Source organism: Sylvia atricapilla, chromosome 18 (assembly GCF_009819655.1).
Source record: "Sylvia atricapilla isolate bSylAtr1 chromosome 18, bSylAtr1.pri, whole genome shotgun sequence".
Taxonomy (NCBI): Eukaryota; Metazoa; Chordata; class Aves; order Passeriformes; family Sylviidae; genus Sylvia; species Sylvia atricapilla.
This window is the reverse complement of record NC_089157.1, coordinates 8,439,068-8,457,660: the sequence shown is the minus strand read 5'-3', so window position 1 is coordinate 8,457,660 and position 18,593 is coordinate 8,439,068. Positions and strand designations below refer to the sequence as shown.

General features: G+C 55.9%; 2 protein-coding genes across 5 annotated transcripts in view; both read right to left on the bottom strand.

The window, feature by feature from the left end:
• Positions 1-3,611: 3,611 nt before the first annotated feature.
• ENDOV (endonuclease V) lies at positions 3,612-11,773 on the bottom strand. 4 transcript variants are annotated; one of them, XM_066332273.1, is made up of 9 exons: positions 11,722-11,773; positions 10,914-11,085; positions 9,937-10,071; positions 9,534-9,573; positions 9,320-9,432; positions 9,143-9,211; positions 8,448-8,576; positions 4,957-5,039; positions 3,612-4,467 (listed from the first exon to the last, which is right to left on the bottom strand). In XM_066332273.1, the coding sequence occupies exons 1-9, from the start codon at positions 11,757-11,759 to the stop codon at positions 4,437-4,439; spliced, it is 810 nt and encodes a 269-aa protein (XP_066188370.1). In that variant the 5' UTR covers positions 11,760-11,773; the 3' UTR covers positions 3,612-4,436. The 4 variants fall into 4 exon arrangements, with proteins under 4 accessions (XP_066188370.1, XP_066188371.1, XP_066188372.1 ...); XM_066332274.1 differs by having other exon boundaries at positions 4,963-5,039; XM_066332275.1 differs by lacking the exon at positions 8,448-8,576.
• Positions 11,774-11,939: 166 nt separating this feature from the next.
• Positions 11,940-18,593, bottom strand: part of RNF213 (ring finger protein 213) — a 45,163-nt gene continuing 38,509 nt past the window's right edge. Inside the window, 14 exon segments of the mRNA XM_066332271.1 lie at positions 11,940-12,526; positions 13,070-13,248; positions 13,356-13,445; positions 13,687-13,884; positions 14,169-14,246; positions 14,331-14,532; positions 14,627-14,807; positions 15,111-15,194; positions 15,809-15,941; positions 16,158-16,409; positions 16,698-16,792; positions 17,502-17,682; positions 17,992-18,151; positions 18,483-18,577. Of these exon segments, the coding sequence (XP_066188368.1) occupies positions 12,373-12,526; positions 13,070-13,248; positions 13,356-13,445; positions 13,687-13,884; positions 14,169-14,246; positions 14,331-14,532; positions 14,627-14,807; positions 15,111-15,194; positions 15,809-15,941; positions 16,158-16,409; positions 16,698-16,792; positions 17,502-17,682; positions 17,992-18,151; positions 18,483-18,577 (2,082 nt within the window). The 3' untranslated portion in view covers positions 11,940-12,372.

The window sequence follows — 18,593 nt, the reverse complement described above, 5'->3', positions numbered from 1 at the left end:
CAGCAAGTTACAAAGCCACCAGATTAATCTCAGACCCTAAACACTCCCAAGAATCGCTGGGTATTTTATTAGCAGGCAGTGCTGCTCCTCGGGAAAACGCCGGACGTTTGTGATGGCACAGGGGCAGAGCAGGCTCCTGGCACCACCTCTCCCTCCATCCCTGGCCCGGCTGATCTCCTCCTCCTCCTCCCCAGAGCAGGCAGGAGCTGTTCCCTCCCCAGGAACCGGCTCCAGTCACAACACGAGGCGGGAGCCGCCGGCGGAGCCTCCCACGGCGGGAGCGCGGCGCTCCCCGGGGCTCTCCCGAGCACAAACCCGGCACCAAAGGCGGCTCCAGCCGGGGCTCCGGGGCAGAGGCGAGCGGGGACCAGCTGGCCTCTGCAGGCTGAGCACGGCGTGCCAGGCAGGCGGGCCAAGAAAAGCAGGGAAAAGCGCGTTCCTAAGGAAACATCCTGCATCGAGCCCCCGAGGTGGGAACCAGCCCAGGAATTCAGCACGGGCTGCTTTCAGAGCCTCGCTTCGTGTTGTTAAAGCTGATCGGGCTGCAGGGAGGGGCACAAGGCACTCCCCAGCGTGTCCTCATGGAAGGACGCAGCTGATGGGGGACCCCAGAGAGCAGCCACCCACCCCCGGCACTCTGCTCTGCCCCCTCCTCCTCCAGCCCCGGGCTCTCACTGCTCAGCACTGTCGGCTCCTTGGCTACCAAAATTCCACCCAGTAGCCCAAGAGGGGAAGGGAGCACCTTCCGTGTCCCATCCCTCGGGGGGACACAGCCCCAGCCCCTCAACAGGAGGCATCTGTTGCCCCACGGATTTGCTGCCTCGCTTTGGGCTGAGCCCTGCAGGAGCTGCTCCATCACCCTAATGACACAGCTCATAATCATCTCATTTGCTATTAATTTGCTTGTCAAGAGAAATTCCACTCATTTGCTTTTAATTAATGGGGCCTTAAAATAAAGCCGGGGGGCTGGCGGGGCTCTGGTGACAGGATCAGGGAGGATCAACCAACACCAACAACGGGAAGAGCACTTGGGGTGGAGAACTATTTATAGGACAAAAGGAAGGGAAAAATAAAATTTAAAAAAGGACAAAAGGACAAAAAAAGAGAACAAAACAAGCCTGCAGGGGAGCCGTGACGTTCCCCAGCTCCCTCCCCAGCCACGTCTAAGAGGCCGCAGCTGCCACGGGAGGGAGCAACACGAAAAATGCCCATTTAGAGCCAGAGCTGGGGAACGCTCCGAGATCCAAGGGACACAGCTTCCCACAAACACCAAAGGCTCCGGGAATGGGGAAGGGAAAAGGGCTCAGCTGCCTGTGCCCAGCTCCACACCCAGCCCAGGGCTCAGACCTGCAGCTGGACCTGGTCTGGGGCATCAGGAGGGAAACAGCCCCTCCTGAACCCACCCAAGCAAGGCAAAGGGAAGAGGAATGAGAACTGGGGGCAGGGAGGGGGGAAATCCCAACAGAACACTCCTCCAGCCCTCGGCAGGAGTGTCCCAAAATACAAACCCTGAGTCACCAGAGCTCAAACTGCACAGGCAGCACCTACACTGCTACAAGCTCCAGACACGGAGGTGGGAACTCATCCCACCCAGCTTCAGACACCTGTGATGGAGCTGCTCGCCCAGACTGCCTCAGAACCCACAGAACAAACAGATTTGCATCCTAAAGCATCTCCTCCCCCTTCTCCTGGGACCTTAGAGGAACAAGGCAGGGGCAGGGATCCTCCTTCCTGATCTCCAGGCATCCAAATAAAACACAGGGAGCACACCCAGAGAATCTGCAGCAGAACCATTCAGCACCTGGGAGTCGGGAAACCCAACCCCAAACCAATTCTGCCCCAGTTTGACACCAGGAGCCATCATTGGGCAGCCACGTCCCTGCTCCAGCCCCACAGCACATTCCCCAGCAGCACTGGGGGTGACCAAGCCCTGAGACATCTCCAGAGACTCTCGACCAGGCCCAGATGGAAATTAAGAGATAAGCCCCGTGGAGATAACAGGAGGATTTACAAACAGTCAGTAAGGAGTATTTTCCTCTGCCAACATCTTTACACCCAGAAAAGCCAATTTCCAGCAAACAGAGAGTTAAAAAAGACAAGCCACGTATGAGTTCATTTCGAAGGACTCTCAAGCTCCAGTCTCCGAGTTCCTGTTAAGAGGTTTCAAGCATTACAAAGCGATTTTCCCTTCCCAGGGTTATAAACCAATTAGATAAAGACCAAGTTAATCCCTTATTGTGTCCAAAGAGGCACAAGCAGACACCAAACACAGAGATTAGTCCCTTCCTTTAAATCACCCGCGTTTGGGCAGCTGGGAGAGCATCCCACGGCTCAGGCAAAGCCCCAAGGCAGGAGCACAGAGCCCCTGGTGCCTCAGCCTGCAGCACCATCCTCCTCCTGAACCCTCCCGAGGTGACTTCATCCAGAGTCGTCTGAGTTTACCTGGGCTTGGAAGGAGAGGAGTTCAGAGCCTCACACAGGGGGACACCAGGGCAGTGATTCAGAGCCAGTTTTATGCTGTTTCTTTTACCTGATTTTCCCTCACCCCCGGGCAGAGGCAGCTGAGGACAGCAGTGTCCCAGCCCTGCAGCCCTCACTGAGCACACAGACCCTCCGTGGATCCAAACACCCCAACCCCAGCAGGAACACCCAAATGACAGAGCCTGAACAGGCACAGCCTCACATTCCTGTCAGAGCTGGGCTCAATTCTTCAAGCTTTCACCCAAATCACAGCTTTGGCTGCAGAGCCCCCCCTGACCAGGCCACCCCAAACTTCTCATTGTCCCACACCAACCAGAAGCACCAAAAAATGCCCAGTAGAGCAGGGATTAAACCCAGACACCCAGGGCAGGAGAAGCCACAGTGCCACATGCCGAGGGTTCCCCTGTTGTGCCAAGGCCAACCTGGAGGAGCTGCTCCCCACAGAGCCTCCTCCAGCACAGCTGAGCCAAACCAGGGGCTGCATCCAGCACAACTGGGGTCAACCTGCACTGGAGTCACCCACAATTGGGGTGACCCTGCGGCCTCCCAGCACAGGCCAAAGCAATCAGAAAACCCACATGGATTTCCTTGCTCCTCTGCCCATGAGGTCTAGGAAGGAGCTGCCCCTTGCCCACTGTCACTTGTGCCTGAAGTTGTGAACTGTCCCCAGGGCCAGAGAAGTCGCTGGTTTGTGTGGGGCTGGAATGAGCAGTGAGGTGATCCCTGCTGGCTGTGGCTCTGTCCCCACCCTGCTCCCTCAGGATGGGACATGGCCATGGCAGAGGAGGTTGTGTGTCCATGCAGGGAGGGGACAGGGCTGTCCCTCGGCTGTCCCCCAGCCCTGTCCCCTGCCACAGCCAGCACCTAGTGCTCCCTCTGCCCCTGGCCCGGCCAGTCTCCGTCCCCCCAGGGGCAAACCCCGGTGTGGAGCAGCCCCGAGGCTCCCCGGGAGAGGCGGCTCCTGCAGCTTTGGCTTTTTAAACCATCAGCAAAGGCTGTTTAGGATAGTGCCCTCCCAAGGCCTGTCCCCGTCCAGCACTGCCAGGACCAGGGTTTGTCACCTCCTCCCTTTTCCCACCCACTTTCGGAGGGATAGCTCAGACAGCACAGCAGAGGCACAACAGGCTGGGTTTTGTCCTCCCCACCCAGAGCAGCTCCAAGACACAGAAAAGAACAAAAGTTGTACAACAAATTTATGCAAAATTGAGGTTTAAGCAGCCCAGAGGAGGCTGACCTGAGGACCCCTCCCCACCCCGAGGAAAGCATTCTTCTTCCTCTTCAGGCTGGAATCTTACACAGCCACACCAAGATCCCCAGAGCACCTTCTGCTCCTGCTGCTCTTCAGGAACAGCCAGGAATCACCTGCCAACCTGAGCCAGGATCCCACACCTTGGGAAAGCTTTGGTCCTGCAGGCTGGATGAGGGTGGAGGATGATTTGGGCACAGAAGCTCCTCAGGCTGAGCTGGGGCTGTTCCAGAACTCCAGCCTGGCATCTGGCACCTGGAGTGCCACCTGTAACAGGGCTGCTGCTCTCCAGGGCCGTGCCCAGGGAAGAGCAGAGCCCAGGCTGCAGGGACAGGACAAGCTGCTAAAAAACAGCAGGAAGGGAGAGTTCTGTGCCACAGAGGTGTGGTGAGAGGCACAGGCTGGCTGTGCAGTGGAAATGCCTCAACATCTCTGTAACTCAGCCCCTGCAGCTGCCCAAGGACTCCAGTGAGGTGCTGCCAACTTACACTTGAGTCTTTGCTCACACGAAGATTTTAACAATGAAATGAACCCTGAGAAATTCAGTGCATGGATTCTCCCTGAGTAGTGGCTGGTGCTGTCCTGTGGGACACAGCCTGGCACAGCTGTCCCTCAGGGTGGCATTGGGCTCCTGCAGCCAGCAGAACTCAGCCTCGGTGCAGGACAGGACCCAGTGAAGAGGAGCTCTGCACTTTCTTCTGGCACCAGACTAATCCTCCAGTTCAGCCTCCTTTTTGCTGCTGGGAACAGAAATGAGAAATTAGGAAGTAGTTTAAAAAAAAATAGAAGCCAACAGGAACAATCAACTGGCACTTGCTGAGCTTGAACTCCTGCACCTCAGGGGACCTGCCACAGATTTACTTTGAACTGACACCCACTGGCCCACCTTATGTAAGAGTGGGGGACTCTGACCCTCCCCAAGACCTGGGGGCCAAAACCAGCTCCCTGCAGGTATTTCTGTTCTCCCTCAGGTCACACCTGTGGGCGTTAGGGCTTTGCTTATGACCAGTGCTGAAAAAAGACCAAATCCCCTCTGCCCTTCCCCAGCTCAGGACACGGCGCTGTCAGAAGCAACGTGTGAGGCAGCATGGCCACAGGGAGCAGAGATCACCTTCTGCAGGCAGCACATGTGTCCTGACCTCCCCACTGAGCTCACCTTGTCACCCTGCCTGTACCTTTAATGCCATTAGTGCAGCTCATGCCACCAGCAGCTGCCCCTTTGCCCACACACCCACCTGTCGGGGCTGGCCTCCAGCACCTCCACTGGAGCACAGGGCTGCTTCCGAAGGTACTCCCTGGACCTAATGTCAGCCTGGAACCAAGGAGGAAAAGAAGTGAGCAGCCTGGATGGTGCCTCCTCTGTCACCCCAGTGTGCCCCATCCATCCTGCTGTCAGCACATCCCACCAGGAACACGGGATGGCTCAGCAAGGCACAGCCTGGGGCAGGGAGAGCACCAACCACACCCCAAGAACTGTTAGAAGTGTTGCTGGGTGTTCACTGGCTGTTCTTGCCCCCACCCTGAGGTGTTTGCTCAGCCCCCTAGTGCTGCACGATACCAGCAGCACACCCTCGATGCCATCACAAGCACACCCCGGGCTCTTGGACAACTTTGAGGGCTGGCAGTTGATTTTTTCCAGTCCTTCAAAGTTTTTTCCTCTTTGAGAAACTTCTTCCCCAAACGCACCGACTGCTGTGCCATTTCCGAGCAGCTGCTGTGCCCACCTCAAAGGCAGAGTGTCCCTCCCCACTTACAAAGCAGGAGGTGACCTTCCCAGCTGGAAAAGCTTCACAGTGTCTGGTGACTCAGAAATTGGGTTAACACATCCCCGGGGACTGTCCTTGAAGCATTTGCTGCTCTCCACCCTGTGCTGCTCCCGAGGAGCCTCTCCTGCAGCCCCAGCAGCCCCCAGGCCCCGAGCCCCTGGGGAAGGCTGTGCCTGCTGCTGGAACCTGCTCCACAACTGCAGAGCCTCCCGCCAGCTGAGGAGGAGAGAGTTACATAAGAGGTGGTTTGTTTGGGAGATTTTTTTCCCTTCTCTCTATAATTGGACAGTTTCATAACCGAACTGACAAATAACTTTGATCACTCTTCAGGATAAGCGATTACGTGATGGATTTTATAACCAGGGAAGGAGGCTGCTCAATAGTCCCCACGGGGAGACCAAGGAGCAGGAGGCACAGTTACCAACTATTTTTCTAGGGAAGAAAAACCCCAACCACGTTCTGCTGAGAACATCAGCTAATGCTTGATGAGGTGGCAGTTCCCAGGCAGGGCTCACTCCTAACACAACACTGGAGTCAGCTTAAGGCAGTGATTAACCACGGACTAATCAATAAGATGGATCACTGTCCTGCAATAATCCTCACAGATTTGGGCTATTTTCAGAGGGGATGAATGCTGGCTGTGGAAATGTTGCCTGGCCTGCTATCTGAGGGGCCAGGGTGGTCCCTGTGCACAGCAGGACACCAGTGACTGATGTCCAGCCCCAGGGGAGAGGCTGGTGCCTTGCCTCTTTCTTCTGAGGGCAAGTGTTCCGTGTGCTCACAGAGGGTGACCTGCAGGCCTGCCCTCCCTGGTGGGCTGGCTGTCCTCAGGCTGTGCCCCCTCCTGAGGCAGCCCAGACCCGCTGGGCACGGGGCCAGGGGCAGCTGCAGGGAGCACCAAGTGAGCAGGAGGTTGGTGAGCAGCCAAGCAGGAACAGGACCCAGCGAGAGCAGGGCAGGCTCCCGAGGCAATCCCTGGCAGCTGGAGAGTGCCACCAGCTTCTTCTTCCCTGCTGTGCACAGGGATCCCAGAACGGGCACAGTGTGGGCAAGCACCAGGGAGGGGGCTGACCTCTCAGCAGGGCTTGGGACGGTTCCAGGGCCACTCAGAGTCAGTGCTGTGCTGATTATTCTGGGATGGCAGCTCCTACCTACCTCAACTCCTGCCTGGCAGCTGCAAGGACCAGCTCTGAGCAGGACCTCAGCTCCCCTGGCTGGGCGTGGCACGGGGAACAAGGAGGGAGTGGGATGTAAACACTGATTGCAGGTGACAAGGGAAGTTCATCCCTCTGCTTCCTCCAAGAGATCTCACTTCTCTCATCTGCACCACAGCCAGTTCCTTGGCAGCACAGCCACACTTGTGGGCTGAATGCAAATAGAACCCTTCCTGATCCCTGCCTGGATAATGCTGCATTCCCAGGAAGCACCACATCCCCTAAAGCAGAGTCTGAGTCTGAGCTCCCACAGCAGCTGCACTGCACATGCTGCCCTCACACAAACCTCAGGAGCTGTGGGCAGCTGAGCTCTCACAGCCCATTTCATGCCCAGGGCTGCCACAGCTTCCAGGCCCTGATGATCCACAGGTCTCTCCTGACACTGGGAAATCTGTAAGCACTTCTCCCATCAGGTCTGCAATTTCTGGAGATATACCATGGCAAAAAGGCTACGTCAGCCACTCGTGGCAGGATTCTCCACAGCCTCCTACTTCTATCTCCAGCTGCAGGTGCTCAAGAGCTGAGGCTTTCAGCTCTGCCTGTGCCAAGAGCTGTGGCAGTCACCACACAGAGGAAGCACAGCAGGGACAAGTCCTGTGGAAAGGCTGAAGTATCCTCATCTCCTGCCATCTCTCTAGAGTAAACCCACTCCCCTGTTGGACTTTTCATCTCTCTGTAAGACAAGTGATAATAATTCATTCCATCACTCTAAGAAAAAGGTCACAGGGAACTGGAAAAGTCTCCAAACATGAGCAAATCCTGGAGACGGCTGGAAGCGAAATGAGGGTGATGAAAAGCTCCAAGACACCTTTTTGCTTCCAAAAGGAATGCTTCTCCCTTCCCTTTGAACACACAGAGCTGCAGAGCTGGCTCAGAGCTCTGCAGAGGCATCTGTGCCTGGCTGGAGCAGGTTACATAAGGAGCTCCAGCAGCCTGCTCTGGTCTGGCAGGTACTGGGGCTGAGATTGGAAACTGCAGCTCTGCTATGAACACCTCAAGGCTTGTCTTGCTCCTAGGAGTTATGATTTTGGGGTAGTTTATAAGTAGTCTCAGTTCCAGGGCACACTGCAGCTCTGGAGCAGTGCCCAGCAGGGTCACCCAGCACTGCCCGGGGGCTGCTCAGGTGGGCACAGCCCTGACCCCACCAGCCTGGCACAGCAGCGATGCCAATGGGCTGTCCCAGGGCAGCGCAGGGACAGGGACACCCGGGCAGGCCCTGGGGTCACTCCTGGCTCTGGGCTGTGGAGCCACCAACTGCAGAGTGACCCCGGGGAGAAGGGAAACACTTGCCAGGCCACAAGTCCCAGAGGCTTTGAGCTTCTCCAGAGCCTTTCCCCAAGTTCTGCTGCGATTTAACGGCAGCCAAGGCCGAGCCCGGAGGCAGCTGCAGCTCGGTGACAGTGATGCAGTGCTGTCACCTGCTGGCTGGTGGCTCCGTGCGGCAGTGGGGAAAGGCCCAGAGGAGCAGCACTGCGGGCTCTGCTGGGCTCCAAGCGCCCGGGCAAACTGCACTCCCAGCTCCTGGGGATTGACACCAGCACCGCAGCAGCTGCCTGCAGAGAGGAAGCAGGGAACTGGTCAGGCCGAGGCTGCAGGCAGGGCTGGGAACGCTGCTGGCCATTGCGTCAGGACAAGGAGCATGCTGGGCCTGGAAGGATCAGTGATGGTGGAACAGCCCAGCAGGAGGGTGTGCACGGCCCAGGAGGGGCACAGGGAGGCGCGGGAAGAGCCCAGCCGTACCTGCCGGATGGGCTCCGGGATGCGGAAGCGGCAGCAGGCGCGGACCAGGCGCACGGCCGTGTCCAGGCTCACCCGGTGGCCCACGGACACGTACAGGGGCTTGGAGCTGTTGTTGTAGCTCCGCAGCACCTGGGCAGTCAGAAAGGAGAGATCAGGCGCTGAGGAGGCTCATTTGAACACACCCGGAGGGGCAGTGGAATTAGGAGCCAGCCAGACCCCTCGGGTGGGGTGGTGGCTCTGTGTTGGCAGCTCCCAGCCCTCCTGAACACCTTCTCCATCCCAGAGTTTCCTCCAGGGACTGTTTGTCCCCCTGGCCCTTCCCCAGACGCCTGAGGCTGCTCAGGATGCAGGGAGCCGTGCCAGTAGGGGCTGACAGCACACACACAGGAAGTGTCTCACGGCTGCCTGTTCCCGCTCTGCTCTGAAGCAGACATTCCCAGACTGATCCCGGGGAGCTGCCAGGGAACTGGCACCTCTCCCAGACTGCAGCTCACAATCCAGGGTGCTGGAGCACCTCAGGTGCCACAGCCACGGACCTGAATGTTCCCAGCACTTGAGCTGCCAGCTCCCCACAACCCCCTGAGCTGTCAGACAGGGGCCAGCAGTGCCACTGGTCACCTGTTCACACCTGCCCTCCTGCACGGGGTCACTGCCACAGCCCCAAGAGAGGGACAAATGGCCAAGTAGCAGCTTACCATGCCCAGGACCTTCCCCGAGGTGCCTGTCAGTGGGAATGCCTCTCCTGACCTCTGCAGGGAGCGGATCTAGGGATAAACACACACGAGGTCAGCTCAGCAGCACGTCATTGTATGTGGCTGCCCAAATTCCCTCGGGATATTAAAAGGCAGAAAGAAATCCCAGCCTGGCCTAACCTGCTCCCTGTGCAGCTCATCCCTGACCAAGCCATCCACCTGCAGGAGGTTCTTGGCCACACCAATGCACGGCAGGTCTGTCAGGACTCCGAGGTGACAGGCTGTGCCAAATCCTGCCAACGAGGAGCCACTGTAGCTGCAGGACACCGGAGAACAGGAATGCCAAGGAGCAGTACAGGGAGCAGGAGAGCAGGGCTCTCCAGGAACAGCCTACCTCTGGGATGGAGCAGGCCATTCCCATCTACTAGAAGCACCTAAAAAAGCCAAAGCAGCAATGTTATTTCCAGGGCACTGAGAGCACTCCAAAGAGCAACCAGGGATGCTGTGGGGGAAGGACAAATCTCTTGGATCCTCAATTCTCCCTGTGGGGCTCTTCCTGCCTGTGCCTGACGCTAAAGCAGCAGCAGTGTGGGACTGGCAGAGCCCTGCACACAGCACAGGAGGGCTGGCTGCTCCCAGCTCCACATCCCTGCTCCCTCAGGAAAAGGACTGGAGGCTCCAGCGCAGCTCTGACCCTGCCCCTCCCACCCCTGCAGCTCAGGCTCCAAGGGAGAACACTTTTCCTAGGATCCTGCAGCCAGGACAGCCCAAATCGGGACAAGGGAAACACAGCACACCTGAGGCTGGAGCTGGGGCTCCTCCTGCTGAAGTCTCTGCACAGCTTCCACCAGGACTGGGACCTCTCGGAAGGCCAAGAATCCGGCCACGTACGGGGCACTGACGGCCACCATGCGGCAGTCCTGGTACAGCACCTGGGGCAGGCACACACACAGGCTCCTCCTCTGGTCCCTGCCCTCTGCCCATCCCTTTTAAACTTGGGGACAAGCCAAAGGAAACGGCAACGATTCCTGCCTTGCCCTGCAGGTCACAGCAGGACTTGAGATTCAGCTCATTAAAATCCCAGCAGACAGCATCAAACTTTATTCCTCTGCTTGTTAGAGCTTTTACAGATAAAGATAATTTTTTAAAATCATTTTTAAAGTTGGGAAAGAGACCAAACATCTTTATTGGTTCAAGTACAACAACTGTGAGATGGGAGAGCCACGGCAGTTTTGGAAAAGCTTTCCTATGTCACAGCCCACATTATCAGCTGATTGCCAGCAAGAGCTCACACACAGAACTCTGCACTGGAGCACTGCCACCACCTCCCCTCTGCCCGGGGCACCAGCTCCCCAAACAGGCACTGCAGCTCCCCTGGGCCCTGGGCGAGTTTCCAGCCATCCCACAAAACTCCTGCAATTGGGGGCTGTTTGCATCACACCTTCCTAAACTTCTCTCTGGATCCTTACACGTATGTTTTCCTGTTTGTCTTTCTTGGGAACACACAATTGCAGCGTTTGCCGAACGCACACAGAACCACGGAATGATCTGGTCTGGAGTGACCTTAATGCTCATCCCATTTCATATGGCAGGGACACCCTTCACTGTCCCAGGCTGCTCCAAGTCCATCCAGCCTGGCCTTGGGCACTGCCAGGGATCCAGGGGCACCCACAGCTGCTGTGGGCACCCTGTGCCAGCCCTGCCCACCTCACAGGGAAGAATTTCATCCCAATATCCCACCTAACGCTGCCTCAGAGCCCCGTGGTGGCGTTACCTCCAGAGCCGGGTAGCTGAGCACGACCAGCGAGGCGCAGGCACGGCTCTCGTCGCCCTTGATGTAGGATAAATCCACGCCTCCCACTCTGTGCAGCCCGGTGAAGTGGGGATCCTTCTGCCACTCCTCGGTGTCCTCCTCCACCACGCCAGCCTTCAGCCGGGCCTGCTCCCTGCGAGGCCGCCGCGCTCAGAGCGGGACCTGCCCCGGGAGCCGCTTCCCTCAGCCCCGTTCCCCCCGATTGCTAACCGCGCCCCGTTCGCTGCCCGGGCGGCTCCCAGACCCCGCCGGGGGAGGTGCACCGGGGCTCTTCCCGAAGGGTGCCCGTGGCTTGTGGGGACGCGGTGCCGGGGAGCCCCGAGCGCGGCCGGTCCCATCCCGAGCCCCGGTACCGCTCCCAGCGGCGGCGCCGGGCGGGCCCTGGGCGGGCGCAGAGCCTATCGCAGCCCGAGTCCCCACACGGTCCCACAGCCTAGCCCACAGCCCGAGTCCCCACAGCCTATCGCAGCCCGAGTCCCCACACGGTCCCACAGCCTATCGCAGCCCGAGTCCCCACACGGTCCCACAGCCTATCGCAGCCCGAGTCCCCACACGGTCCCACAGCCTATCGCAGCCCGAGTCCCCACACGGTCCCACAGCCTAGCCCAGCCCGAGTCCCCACACGGTCCCACAGCCTATCGCAGCCTGAGTCCCCACACGGTCCCACAGCCTAGCCCACAGCCCGAGTCCCCACACGGTCCCACAGCCTATCGCAGCCCGAATCCCCACACGGTCCCACAGCCTAGCCCACAGCCCGAGCCCCCGGTACCGTTCCCAGCGCCGGCGCCGGCCGGGGGACGCGGCCATGGCGGCGCCGGGCCCGCCCGTCCCTCAGCGGAACCCGTCCCCCGGAACGCGCGGCCGGGCGCGGCCGTTCCGGGCCGCCGATCCCGGCACCCATCACGGCACCCGGCACCGACCCCGGCACCGACCCCGGCACCCATCACGGCCCCCATCACGGCCCCCATCACGGCCCCGGACGCGGAAGAAGCTGAACGAGTTTATTGCGAAGGCGCGGGGGAGCGGGCTCAGGGCAGGGAAGGAGCCCCGTCCCTCAGGGCTGCCGTCTCCCAGTGCTGGGCAGGAGCCGGGGTCGCAGCCCGGTGCTGACAAGCCCTCTGCCAGCAGCAGGGCAGACTTAAAAACATAAACGTTGTCCCAGCACCAGGGCACCATGGTTTGTAAAAAAAAAAAAAAAAAAAAAAAAAAAAGTCCTTCATGTTCCTCCAGTGGCTCTGGGACTGTGACGATCCAGGGTTCACACGGCGGTGCTGCCTCTATGTCGTCCTCCACGGCCACCTCTCCTCTTCACATCAGGTGTAAAGACAACAACCCCAAACCCAAAGAGCACTCAACAAACCCCAAAGAAATGCCCAAAGTTGCAGAAAACCCCGACATGGTGTTGTGGCAGGGTCCTGTCCTAACTGTCCCTCTGCTCTCGTTTGAAGAGAGCGGCTGCTTTCCAGGTACCAGTGCAATGAGACAGAAGGATGTCATCTGGGAATGTGTCCTCCAGCTCCAGACCTAATTCAGAGTCTTTGGCATAAAGGTAAGGCAAGAGTGATTCCTTCAGGCTGGAAGGCAGAGCAGAATAGCATTAACAGCTGGGGTAAAGCAAACCACAAGTGCATTGCACCACCCAAAATACTCAGTATCCACAATTTAACAGGTGTAGGTGTAGTGAGAAGGGTTCAAGAGCCAGTTGGAGGCACAGAGCCCAGCAAGGGGAGGCTGCAGGGCAGAGCTGAGCTCTGGGGACAAGCTGTGCCTCTGCAGAGCTGAGTGTGCCTATCCTTAAAGGCTGGGCTTGATGACCATGGAGATTTTTTCCAGCCCTTATGAGTCTGTTATTCATTATTTTATCCAAGTACCCACAGAAGTGCTTGTGTTTGTGCCCTGGACAGGAGCTCCTGGAGTGTTCCAGCAGTGTCCCCATGACAGCCTGTGTCAGATGGGAGTGACACCTGCCAGAAATGAGCGTGGACATTCCTACTGCTGCTGGCTGGGCTGTGTCCCCCAGGACATGCATGGGCCAAGGGAACTGCTCCCATTGTGCGCATACTCAGAGAAGCTTCAGTTAACAACAACTGTGGTGGGTTTGGATGTGTAACTCCTACCTCCAACTGGGTCTGAATTCCTCCACAGCTTGGACACGTCTCAGCTTCAGGATGATCATTTCATGGAGCTCCTGCAGGAAGGTTTCCAGCCTGGAGTGGACCAGGAAGATGTGCAGGAGCTTGGCAAGCTCTGGGGTGAGCTCTTCTTTGTAGTCAGGACTGATATCCGCAAAAGGATCCTAAAAATGCAGCGAGGGGAGAGAAAAGCCAAACACCCATTTGAGCAGCTGCAGGCAGAACAGCGCAGGGCAGAGGAGGTCAGGCAGAGGTGCTGGGGGGTCCATACCCTGCCGAGGCGCAGCAGCTGCTCAGATTTGTGGGCACACAGGAACTGCCACAGGGATATGCTGTGTCTGAGCTGGCACCTTCTGAGGGCCTGCAAGAGAGGGACATCTGTGATGTGAGGGATGTCCTTGGAGCCTGTCCCCAGCCTGCCCTGTCCAGAGAGAGCTCAGCACAGAGCTCATCCAGCCCCTCAGCCTGGGTGGAGCCCATCTGCCCTCAATAATCCAGTTTCTGGTATCAGTGGGAAAGTGAGAGGGCTCTGTCTCACAGGCTGCGTTTAGCATGAACCAGGGCAGATTTTATCCTGTGAGAAGCTGGGACTCAGGACTCACCTGCAGCACGTGGGGGTTTGTCTGATCCCCCATCTGCAGAACTTGCTCAATGTATTCAGTCAGCAGCATCTCAGCATCCTCACCAGCCATGGCCAGGAAGCCCAGGGTGATGTCAGTGAGGGACAGAGCATCACACACATCACTGTAGGACTGCAGCTCCCCACTGATCATGTTCATCACAGAACTGGGCAGAGCACTCTGAAAAACATGAAGTTACAGTTAATGTTATTTTAGAACCATTTCTTTTTCTGTTCAAATTTCTCAAGTCATAGAAGACAACAGAGCCCCAGATTTAGGAAACTGAAATGCTGAACCATCTCCCTTTTCTTTGGAAATCCTGATTGACAGCACAGATTGCACGTAGCCAAGGCACACTGAGAAATCAGCAGGCAAGCCTTTGGATGAACAATGCAAGGGACAGAAAACCCTTGGAAAAGCAGGGATTTCATGCTTGCCCTGCTTCCTGCAGTGCAGAAACCCACCTGGTCCAGCTTATTCTTGACATCACTGAACAGCTGCTCATAGTTGCGGTCATGTCTGTACACCAGGGTGGGGATTCCCTGTCAGGACAGAAAGCCATGGATGGGAAAAGCTCTGGAACACTGCTCCCAGTGCCCTCCTGGCACAGCCCCTGCCCATCCTACCGTCAGCGTGATGAGTGGCTTCCCCTGCAGAAACTTGCTGATCACTTGCTGCTGGATCCTCTCCAGATCGAAGTCCTGCAAGGTCTCCCCTCCCTTCTCCATGCTGTACTGGCAGTTGGACAGGATCAGAGGGATCAGGTCCCTCTCCACCTCGTAACTGATCACGTGCAGGTCGGCCACTTCCGAGGGGCTGATCAGGTACCTGCAGGGAGCAAAGGGTGTCTGTGAAGCAGGGAAAGCTGCTGGAGACAGAGCAGGAAATGCAGCAGAGCCCCAGCAGTGGAAGGGCAGCACACCTGTCATCCTCCTTGGTGTGCCTGTGGACGGAGTGCACGAAGTCGTTGTGCAGCCCGATGAGGTAACTGGCCAGGGCTGTGGAGCACAGCCCCAGCCCCTGCCTCCGCGGCAGCAGCACCTCCAGCCTGCTCTCCAGGCTCAGCTCACCATCACAGTAGCCTTTAGGCAGCTTGATTTCCCCTGAAACACAGACAGGAGTGTGTGTGAGGGGGCCCAGAGCCAGCCCAGGCTGAGCCAGGGCAGGAGGTGGTACCGAGACTGGAGCTCTTGGTGTTAGGGGCAACCACAAAAGGGAGCAAGTTCAGGTCAGAAAGGGGAAAAGTTCAAGTGAGAATACTACAACAGGGAAACAAATTCTTCCCTTTGTACCTAGATTCTTAAAATTCACTGGCCAAACTCATTTTTGAGGATATGCCTCAGCTTCAGCGATGGGAGGAACTTGAGCTCAGAACAAGGAGCAGGGCTGGGAAAGAAACTGCTCACCATTGGTGTCCAGAGAGCTTCTCAGCTTGTTCCAGACAGACAGAAACACATTTACTCTCCTCTCTAACAGGTCCCTCATCACATCTGAGAAACAACAGAAAGATAAATCCATGAAACACCTTTTCCTGGTGAAACTCTCCAATACAGGGATCTTCAGAGCACAGCACTGAACTCCAGGCAACTGCTCAAGAGACTAAACAGACACCAAGCACCTTTCTAAAGGTATCAAATGGAATCATTTGCTTGGTTTGTTATTTTGCCATTATTGTCTGCTTCTGGCCCAGGCCACAAGGATGGATTGGTCCTTGGTCTGATTCTGCATGACCTTTATGTACTTTTCCATAGGTACTCAAAAACATCAGTAATTGTACTTAAATACAATTGAAGGATTTGCCACAAACTTCATGAAAGGAAGGTAGGGACATTTATTCCACTCTTCAGGCAAGGCCTGCTCTAGGGCTGAGCTTAAAATGCCACCAGAACCACTGCTGGACTGCACAGAGCTCCCACCCCTCATAAAAAAATCTTCTGTACTTGATTCCCTTTAAAGTCATCTGGTAATTTTTCCAACCCTATCCAGGTCTCCAGTTCATTCAGGTGACAGTTAAAAGGAAAAGGTGAGTTTTCCCTTTTGCTTTCAACTGGACAATCCAGCACTTTCTGTTTCATTAATTACAATTTTGGCAGAGTCTCCTCACCTGAGTGGGGCTCCCTGAGGAATTCCCTGATGGAGCAGTGTTTGACCTCTGCAGTGTTCTGGAATTGCCTCACCAAGTCTCTCTGCAGAGCCAGAATCTCTGGTAGGAATTTAACCAGCCTCAGCTCAGTTTCCTGGAAGAGGAAAGGGAACTTGTGGGTAAGGCTATGCTTGGACAAACCAGTTGGGAATACCTTTATGGAATTACTTTCTTAAATGTTTAAAAGACAACATCATCTTCTCTGTTCATTCTCAAGATCATAGCAAGTACTGAGACTAAAGACACTGGATAATCCCACTGTGGTTTAGTCCTGGACAATCCCAGGCTCTCATCCCTGTGGCACCCTCACCTTGTGCAGGAACTTCCAGAGGAGGGGGACGGTGTCCTTGGCATTCTTCTGCTGCACAATGTGGCCCAGGTTCTCCACAGAAACCCGCTTGCGGCAGCTCCACATCTTGGAGTGGTGGATGTGGCTGTCCCCTGGCAGCTGGGACAGGAATGCAGCTGGGTCCCCATACACTATTTTCACTATGGGGTTGGAAAAGATTCTCTCATCCTCTTGTATCTGCCTGTTTAACTTCAGGAGCTTTTTATCCAAATCCTGCATGGAAAAAAATATAAATTATTGGATATTGTGAAATACCTTCCACTGAGATAAGCCATTTCTGCTTTTCCAGTTATGCAATTTCATCCCAGCACAACTCCAGTCTCACACTCCCATTTCCCCAGGTAGAACAAAGGTGGCTAATCCTTAACCTGCAGCTGTGCCATGGATGGGTTGGCTTTAAGAACAGCCAGGTGAAAAGTGCAGCACAGACATTACAGCACATTAGATTTCCAGTGGATTTTGAACTGCTCAGCTACTGACACTGTACAGCAGATTTCTCACCTTCAGTTCAGGAACAATAATTGTGTTTGCAACAGTATCTTCCCATTTGTTTCTATCCTCCTTGGTGGAGAGGACAGCATCAAACTGCACCAGCTCTGCAACAGGAATATTTCACCTCTTACATCTGCAATATTGCAGTGAAAAGAAAGCACAGATTCACAGGTTCTACAAGTTAACTGAGTATCTTGCTCCAGCTGGAGAGTGACAGCCAAACATCACACAGTGATCCAGGTTTCCACGAGCTTCAGCCAGTCACTCATGTGAATGATGGGGACATTTATACAACTTCATAACCCCAGAAACATTGAACAGATTGTCCAAGGTCAGACCATGATCAATGACAGACTGAAGCTTGGAATACTGACTGGTGCTGCCCCACACTCCAAATGTGGGTATTTATAAGTGCCTCTGTGACTCCAGATCCTACCATGAACCCCACTGTGCCACCCCTCCTCTCCCAGAGAGCTTCTGGGAGTCACTGAGAGGCAGCACAGAACAGGGACTGCCCCCAGCACGAGCTGCTGTGCTGGGAGAGCAGCCCTGCTCGAGAGCTGCAAGCTCTGCCCATCTATCATGACATTATTTTGTCAATAATTCATTTTCGGAGCTATCGACTGCACCAAACCTTGCAAACCCTATGTACTCACTGCAAGAAGCAAACAGCCAAAAATTCCTCCCTCCCTACAATAAGAAGCAAGCTTCAAACTCTGTTTTCCTCTCCAGCTCTTGCTCAGCTGCTGTTGGAGGGGGTTTATCAGCAAAGGGGCAGCACGGCCCCAGGTGTGGTAGGGCAGCTTTTCTTACACTGACCTGGCTCCTGCTGGGGGTCCTGCAGGAGGCTGCTGAGCACCAGGTGAACGATGTTCACAGTGTCATCCACACTCTTCCCCAAAATCCTGGTCAGGTGTGCCAAGTCCTCCTGAATGTGCTGCTGCAGGAAGTCCACCAGGTCATCCACCGTCGGCCTGATCATCCCTTCCAGGGACTAAAGACAACAAAGGCAAGAGTTGAGCACAGCCAAAAACATCCAGGGAAGCACAAGGCACACAGAGCTCAGTCCTGCCACCCCCACCTGAGGGATTCCCCCCACCTGGGCCCACCAAGGCAGGGCTGGGTGGATATGCCTGAATGGAAGTGCAGGAATTAACAAAAATCCCTCCTGGGCAAGGAGGGAGAGAATTTGGGTCTTGCATCCTGACAGATGGTCACTTGGCAAAATGATGAAAAGGACCGGCAGCATACAAAGGTTTCCCTACATTCTGTGTGACCACTTGGAAGCATTTTTGGAAGGTACCTGAGGGTCTCTGGAGGCTCCCAGCAGCATTGACAGGTGAGTGAGCAAACGCAGCAGCACAAAGGCCACGGGGGACACGCCCCGGTCAGACAGTCCCAGTGTCCTTCTGTGCTGAACAGTTCCAAGAATGTGGCCAGTTTGAGTTCTGTCTTCATAATTCCTGTAGCAAAGCGCATACATGTTTTTCTTTTTTGCCTTGACAAAAACCACACAAGACATCTCTGATACCCAGCAATGCCTTTTTGACCCATAATGTCTTTGAATGCCAGAAAAGCTGCCAATTCAAAGTGCAACAGTGAAGGCTTGCAGTCAGTTTTGTGCACAGAAAAAGCAAATTTTTCTGGTTTTGCTGCCTGATTACTCTTTATTGGCATCCCTCCCTTACACCTTCCAGAGAGCAGCATGAAGTGGTTGGTACCTCTGGCCTTTGAAGGCACCACAGGCAAGTCCCACATCATTTAGCACTGCAAAAGCACTGAAGCAAAGCACACCTGGCACGCTGGAAGCCCTGCACGGGGTTGTGGTTCTGGCCTCCAATGGGGACGCCGCAGTCGGGACAGCGGCTCACTTCCGTGGGTTTCCCACACTGGGAAAAGCAACAG